The following is an 8351-nucleotide window of genomic DNA, read 5'->3' as shown; positions in this document are numbered from 1 at the left end:
TTCGGTATACTGGCGATCTAATTTTGACTGAACAATGATGCTCGAATTCATTAATCCCTAGAATATATACGATAGAATAACATTAAAGAGAAATAGCAAATTTTTCTAAAGGTATGCAATTGTAAAGAGAAAAAAAATCTCAAAATCAAGATGGTTTTTCTGGAATATTTAGGTACCGGAGTTCTGTTTTTCTTCACTGAATACAGTTATCTAGCATACTTTTGATAGAATATTTTTACAAAATCATTTGTTCTAATCTAAGCATTTATCATTATATGCAAAAAGATTTCTTGATGAGAATATTATAGACGGTGCATGTTTTTGACATTAGCATTTTATTTGGATGACTAATCTTGCAGATGTGAAATTTTAATGAATTATTCATGAAATTGCTTTCCTCTGAAATTTTAGTTTGCTCTTAATGCTAGATATTAAACATTTTGTTTTTCTTTACAAAATTTGATAAAGAAAAATAAGGGTGTGCTTCTTCAAGAGAAAAGATAGCATTTCTCACTTTTTCCCCCTTCCCAATTCTCTAAGTGGATACTTTTCGCTTGGAAATCCTGAAGATAAGAGCTTCCGCTCTCTCTGATGATGAAAGCTTTTAGTTAAGATTGATTTTAATTCTGCATTGGAAGCAGCTGGCGATAAACCGGAGGCAGATGCCTAACATACAATATCAGCAGGTCAGGAGGGGAAAGAAACTTAGGCTGTGGCGACTTTCACTACCAGTGTGAACAACCAGCATTTTTATTGCATTTGAGAATGCTATAACGTCAGTAATTAGTACTGACTACACAACATTTTTTTTATTGTCTGTATCCACAGACATGGAATGATGGAATTACAGTTGATGTCAAGGAATGAGTTTCTTTTATGCCTTATCAAAACAAAACAAAACAAAAAAAAAATTCTTGTTACTGGCAGCACATAAACACGAAGCACCATGCTCACAGTCCGGACTGTACCATCTTCATCAAGGATTATGGGTGGCCCAACAAACGCCTTTAGGATTGTAAATCTGATTCTCAGGATAAAAAAAGCAAAACTGACTTTGAAAACACCCAAAATATCAGGAAGGTATGCCGTTAACCAAAAGGTACCAAAAAGCTTCAAAATCCTTACAAACACACTCTTCTCTGTGCCCTTGGAAACGGAGCTCAACTGGAATGTGAAAAGGAAAGGAATTATTTTTTAACTGTTTTTTTCATGATAAAAAAGCTAGTAATGTAATTAATTAATACATCATATATTGGGTTAAGAATCTAAGGTTTTCTTTACTGGGGCTGGACAGAATGCCGGGAATAAAGTTAGAGCTGTCTGAAGGTGGCAGGGCTGGAGGTCACTCTTCACGTACATACGTAAGCCTTGATGTTCCATTTTGCTGCTGGTCCAGTGTGGCAGCCTAACTCCTCTTACAGGGACAGACTCCAGGGACAACCAGGAGGGTGGATCCTCATTCCTGACAGTGCATTTGTCTGATACACAGGACAACCTCCCTAATGTACGCTTTTCTTTGAGGAGAAAAAAAAGAAAAAGTAACAAATTGTCCTTACATCTTGGCACCTTGTAAAAGTTTTTTTTTTATACAAAAGTTCAATAGTTTTGACACTCCCCATTATGAATCACTATTTCACTGATAAAACTTTGAAAAGTGTGACCCTGGAATTTCATCATGCAAAATATTTACTGCAGCAGGAGAAAACATTTTTTAAACAACATTTTTTTTTCTTTTCAAATGTATGAACTTGTTTAAGATAGCCAGGAAGGCAGTGGTAGGATAAACACAAGGGATAGGAATGTATCAAAAAACAGATTAACACACGCACGCGCGCACACACACAAAAATACCTGTACAAAATGCTCCGATCAATGAGAACAGAAAAAAAAAAATCTTGTCAACTATGTTACAATTTAAAGGCAAAAAAAAAAAAAAAAAAAAAATTAGGGAGTTTCTCCCTCCCACATGTCAGGAAATGTCATCCAATATTCTTAAAGCAAGGATAACTGAATAAAATACATGTGCAGCATATTCTGCAATTCCATTACATACAGTAGTTTTTTTTTTCCCCCAAAGCTATTTTTTTAGTAGAGTTAATATAAAGCAGTTGCACAAAAAGCAAAGGTGTTTTGACAAACAGGTGTATGCATTTATTCCTTTTTAGGAACAGTATCTAAAAAAAGAACCGCCCTCCGCCCTCCCCCAAAAAAGACAAAGATCCACACAGACACATTGGGATATATGTACAACATAATAAACCCCATCCTAAAGAAGCGACTGGAATACCCCCAAGGGATACAGAATCAGAATTGTAAAAATCATAGTGAAGTTTGCTTGCTGTAAAGCCTGAGAATTTTTTTTTTCAGTTGGTTCTTCTGCAAGGCTGTGATACCTGCAAAGATATGTAAAATCTAATTTTTCTTTTTTTTTTTTTTTTTTGCTACAGTCTTTAGACTAAGCATGCAAGACATACAACTAAGTGCAACTGAGTGAAATGTATTTTTTTATTTTAATCATTCCCTAAAGGTTTGAACTGAGGTATGCGTACTAACAGTTTCTCATGCTGTTATCTTTACTCATGTCTAGCTACACATGCTGAGAATGAACTAATCTACCAGATTTTTATCCTCTTTTGAATACCAAACTAACCAGCAACCACTCAGTTTAGAAGCACAGGGCCCCCTTCCCCTGACCTGTCTGGCTACTGCCTGTACATCATGAAGCTGCCTGGAAAAGTTTTTTTTTTTTTTTTTTTCTAAAAGAAGTCTTGAGTGACCACAGACTGCCCTTTATACAGAAAGCAGAGTGAAGCTTCAAAAGTAACTGCCAAAGTAGTTTTTGTACCAAGCTCATGAGTGGACGGGAGTGTTACTTTTTTTAAATGAAAAATGCTGACCAAAGCCTAAACGAAACGAAACAAAACCAAAAACAAACTGGAAGATATATGCCAAGATAAACTAAAATCAATGCAGCGATCGTAGCACAGTCCTTGAACAAAAGTGGCATACAATCTTTCTAAATTTTTTTTTTTAATTCTAGAAATACTATTATGTGGTCTAGTTCAATTGTGGAAGCTTTTCTGTTCTGACACTTAACTGTCTCCTTTATTGACTACACTAATTTTCAGTGGCATTCATTTTTTTTTTCTTTGAGATGGGACTCTCTTCCTTCTGTTGCTGCCTTAATACTGTGTCCTATTTTTATCTGCAGGAGCCCCATAATTTCTCTTTGTAAGAATGAGTTTTGGTCTCTGTAGAGGTATAGGGAAAAGAAGAAAAAAACTACTAGAAAAAAGTAACAACTTTGGTTCCATTACCTACTTGGTCTTCTAAATTTACTCTATATTGAAGGAGCAGTTCTCTTTCTCAGGTAAGCAATAGCCTATAATCTTGTCATTTGCCTCTAAATTCTTTTGCCTCCTTTGATCAACAATAAGAGGATATTTGGCTTCATCAGATAAAGCATAAAACAGAACATAATTTACCTTTGTGTAATATCTTTGGTAATTTTTGGGAAAAAAGGTACAAAGAATATAAGTTAAGCTTCGAAAGGCTCTCGAACTAAAACAAAAGCTACAGTCCTAGATAAATAAATGACAGGGAAGGGGGTGCAGAGTGGAAGTGTCGAGGGGTTCTAAGGACTGAGGTTGTGCCAACCTAGAACCATCACCGTCTGCATGCCATATTTGGTTCCCAAAAGCCCAGGGCTGGGATGAGCCCAGCCCACCTCATGTCTTTCTTCTCCTGTTAGTTTTTGATTCTGGGTCGGTGTGCTCATATTGCATAACAAACTGAACTGCAGTATCGAATTTGCACATTTGAAATTAACACTTTAGCATTTGCTGAACTCAGTCCTCATTAACTCCCATAACAAGTTCAATCTGAAATCTAATTCACAAACAGATTAATGCCACCAAGCAGGTCTGAACTGATGTACAAACTCAGCGTAACTGCCGCCACCATTTTCAGCAGAGTTGCTCAGGGAAGCCGGTTTTTGGGGCCATTTTGCAAACAAAGCAACCCACACTGGTTATAACAGAGAGCCCATGGCAACTTGGTTACACAAGGGAGAGCCTTCCATGACCATATTGTCAGTCTACTTATGAGATTTTTTTTTTTTTGGTGCTGCCTATGTTTCCTTGTGCTGGTAGAAAGCTGTGGCATTTATTAAGAATGATGGTTGCTGCAAAAGAAAGAGGAAAATCTGAAACAGCCCCCTGACCACCCCCAATACTGCTTCATGGAATGAATCGGCATTGTTCCTAGAGAGTGTGTCTATTTTTTTTTCTGTCATTCATTCTCTTTCTGGCAGGACGTCACGTCTGTGTGAGAGGACCTTCATGTGTAGAGTGCAGCATTTGGGACCTTTTTGAAAAAGACCAAAACGGAATGTTTTCTGACTTTAGAGAAACGTGGTGATGTCTGAAGGAAAATGGAATGAGTGACAGAAAGCTACAAACGAGAAATGACATTCAGCTTTGTATAATAAAAACACCTATTAACATTCATCACAAGGTACAGAAAACTTTAAGCCTCCAAGAGGCCATGGGCCCAAATGGAGGCCTGAGGTCAGAACTTAAAATGGTATAGTAGAAGAAAAAAAAAAAAGCAATACATTAAAAAGTTTGGGATAATTATTTTTAACCCCTCCCCCCCAATACACACACAAAGGCCTTCCCCATCCCAACTGGAAGCAAAAAAAAAAAAAAAAAAAAAAAAGGAGTAAAGGCAGTGATAATCAACATGCAGTACTGTGCAAATAGGTCGTCCATTGGAATCCTTAAATTCTGGGCAAAGGCTTGGTCTGCAGCTTAGGTGCACAAGCTCTGTCGGGTGTCCTCAGTGTCCAACGTTGGCAGGACTGCAGTTCAAAGTCTGCTGCTAAAAGTGAATCAGTTTAGCAAATTTACAACACTGATGTTGACTGTTAAGAGAGGAAAATCCCAAGTACCAAACAAGTCCATCCAATGCACAGAGTACAAATTCCTTTTTTCAACAAAAAGTAGAAAAATCAAAAATACTCCCAAATGGGATTCTTGATGGCACTAAGAGTTAACACATTTCAGAGTTGTCAAAATGTAGTGAAAATCCTCCAGACTGTACAACAAATGGAGAACAATTTCACTGCTAACTTTTGACTTTTTTTTTTTTTTTTCTTTTTCCAATCTTCGTTTTCAGGGTTGGCCCGCCCAGACATTCACTCCATGTCCTCATTTACTGGTTCGTCTTCGTAATCTCTGTCATGGTCAAAATCTGGACTGTGGTTGGCTGTTGTCACTAAGGACAGAGGCCCTTCAGCTTCCTCTGGATCGAGGGGCTCTTCTTTGACGTGTACAGGATGCCTGGAAAAACAAGCAAAGGTTCAGCGAGGGCACTTTCCAGCCCACAGCAACTCAGTGTTTTGGGGCAACATAAACCCACACTCCAGAACGGCACTGTCCAACACAGTAGCCACATGTGGCTCTTTAAATTAACGTGAGTGAAAACGTAATACAATTGAAAACCCAGTTTCGCAGTTGCTCTGGCCACATTTCAAGTGTTCAAAGGCCACACGTGGCCAGTGGCTACCCTGATGGACGGCAAAGAGCTAGAACATATCCATCATCGCAGAAAGTTCTTTTGGATAGTGCTGCCTTAGAATGACTCATCTCTGCACAGACCTGGGCCTCTCCTCCCCGGTGGCATTTCTCACACTTTAACGTGCACTCCGATCACCTGTGGACCTCGTTAAAACGCAGTGTGTGATGCAGCAGGTCTGGGGGAGGCCTGAGACTCTGCATCTCTAACAAGCTCCCAGGTGCTGCTGCTGGTTCTGGGACCACACTCAGAGGACCAGGTAAGAGGCTCCATAGTGGCATCCTGGGTGGATATATACAGTCTGCAAATACCCATGTGAAATAAGCATCTGCAATGCAATGGTGGTTTGCGGGGACCACTGAGCACAGGAGGCTGGGCTAATCATGGCTTGCTGTGTGTTCTGCTTTGCTAGTTAACATGCAGAACCTGTGAAAGAACTCTCCAGAGGACGACCCCAAGCGAGGTTCTATCATTAATCAACTTCAAGCAAACACAGTGAAGAGACACCATGATACATGCTTGAAACTCCAAATTAATGCATATTTTTACAAACTGTCAATAAGGCAAGAAAAGCCCTGCCAGGAAACACAAACGGAGAGGAAAAGGCTCGCTCAACACAACAATATGATAAGAAAGCAGAGCCCCAATCAGAATAATAACGCTGTCAGCTGTAAACAAGGCAAAACATGAGGCCCGGCTGGTAGCGGCCAGTGGGATGTGTGCGGCTGAGATGAGATCTGCCAACTTTCTCATTATGGCCCAGCGCACGGTTCACCCGAAGGGTACTAGGGTGATCACACAAAACTGCTCCGATAACAATTGAGAAATGTTGTTCGTAAATCATATTTACAAGGGAGCCTTTGCAAATACAAATTACTTTCTGTTGCAAGGCTTTTGATATGTAAAAGAACCATTCAAGTTAAAAAAAAAAAAGTCCCATTTCTGGGACAGGCTGCAGAAGGGAGGAATTTTTTAATTGACATTATCAAGTATTAGTAATAAGAGGTGGTACTGGGGATAGTTGGATTCCTAAATAATTGATGCTGTACGCAAACCCCAAAGGCCCCCTGAACCATTTAAAAACAAACAGAAGAGTGCTTTAGACTGCCCTTGAAGACAGGAACCTTCACAATCAATTGACTCTAAAATTAGTAGAGCGTAGGGAGAGTTTGGGGGGCTAGATGTTAGGTAAACAGCACTAAAAAAAATCATGCCCTTGTTCTTAAAAGCTCTTTGCAAAACAAAATATAGCAAAGTTGCATTACAGTATATTTTACATATGGCTTTCCATCTATTTTTAATCTTTTAATGGTTTTATTTAATTTGTACTTCTACAGTAAGACTCAGGGCTGGCTACATAGTTTGTGGAGCTCAGTGCTAAAATGAACATGTGGGGTACCTGGCTCAAAAATTAAAAATTTTAGGACAGATGCCGCAGAGCAGTAAAATTAGCACATGCCAGGCATGGTGGCATGCACTTATAGTCCCAGTTACTCCAAAGGCTGAGGCAGGAGGTTCGCTTGTGCCCAGGAGTCCGAGGCCAGCCTGGGTGATACAGTGAGACTTCATCTCTATAAATACAAATAAAACATAATAAAAACAACGACAGAAAAGTGCAGTGTCCTCAAGGTATGGGGCCCTTTGAGAATGCACACATTGCAATCTTTTGGGAAAAATTAGGTATAGTGACTGATTTTTTTTTTTTAAAGAAATAATAAATACACCTAATTACGGTCAGTTTTTTTGTTTGTGCTATCCCTTTCCATGTGGGGTGGTATTTTTACATATGGTAAATGCAGCAGCAATATGATCTTTTATTTTGCTAGCTTCGCAGTTATAATTTTTAAGGCTAAAGCCATTGTGTTGACATGCCAGTCCCTTAATGGTGGGCATTTTAGGATTGTCTTCTTTCCCCTCCCTTTTATTGTTTGTCTAATACAGTGACCATTTTTATCCATTAATCTTTCTACTCCTGTTGATTTACCTCCTTAGGATAAATTTCTAAGAATGGAATTGCTGGAGCAAAGGCCAAAACATCTTTATGGTTCTTATGATTTACTGCGACAATAATTTCCAAAGGGGCTATCAATTTAGACGCAAATTCATCAGCACCAAGCATTATTTTAAAAAAAAACATTTTGCTGCTTAGCAAGAATAAGGTAAGCTCAGGTTGCCTTAAATTGTGTTTCTTGCATTACTGACAATGGTGAACATTTCTTCATGTTTGTTTTGTTACTTCATAAATTACTCCCTCTTTCTCCACGAATCACGTGATTCTGGTAATGTCTGAATTTGTCTGCGTTTTACTTGGCCATAGAGTGAGGCTCAAATGTCGTTTTCCAGATCAACATTTTCCTTTCTTTTTAACTATCAGATTTATTAATCTTTTCAGATTTACAAACCAGAATCTGATGATGTAAGATCATTTAAGGTTTTTGGGGGAGAAGGAGGTTGGAGAACCCTAGAAGAAATGGACCCATCTTAATGAAGTTCTTGCTTGATAATTTTAGACTTTAACAAATGTTTTGGTAAGCAAAAAAACAAAAAAAAAATCAGATACACGTACGGACCCCTAAAAAACAGTTCACAACATGAAAGAATATTTTGTTCACCCAATTACCCTGATTTGATCATTATACATAGTATGCAAGTATCAAAATATCACATGTACCCCCAAAATATGTACAACTATGTATGATCTACCAATTTTTTAAAAAGCCGTAGAAGCAAAAAAAAAAAAAAAAAAAAAAAAAAAGTCCCATTTCTGGGACAGG

The 8351-nt window shown here is 38.4% G+C and overlaps 1 protein-coding gene across 1 annotated transcript in view; it reads right to left on the bottom strand.

Moving 5' to 3' along the window:
* Window positions 1-2748: 2748 nt before the first annotated feature.
* Window positions 2749-8351, bottom strand: part of FOXP1 (forkhead box P1) — a 163683-nt gene continuing 158080 nt past the window's right edge. Inside the window, exon 16 of the mRNA XM_012652644.1 lies at window positions 2749-5342. Within this exon, the coding sequence (XP_012508098.1) occupies window positions 5198-5342 (145 nt within the window). The 3' untranslated portion in view covers window positions 2749-5197. The remainder of the gene's footprint in view (window positions 5343-8351) is intronic.

This window comes from Propithecus coquereli, unplaced genomic scaffold, assembly GCF_000956105.1.
Source record: "Propithecus coquereli isolate 6110/MARCELLA unplaced genomic scaffold, Pcoq_1.0 Scaffold391, whole genome shotgun sequence".
Taxonomy (NCBI): domain Eukaryota; kingdom Metazoa; phylum Chordata; class Mammalia; order Primates; family Indriidae; genus Propithecus; species Propithecus coquereli.
The sequence above is the reverse complement of the archived record's forward strand: the minus strand, read 5'-3'. Positions and strand labels throughout refer to the sequence as shown.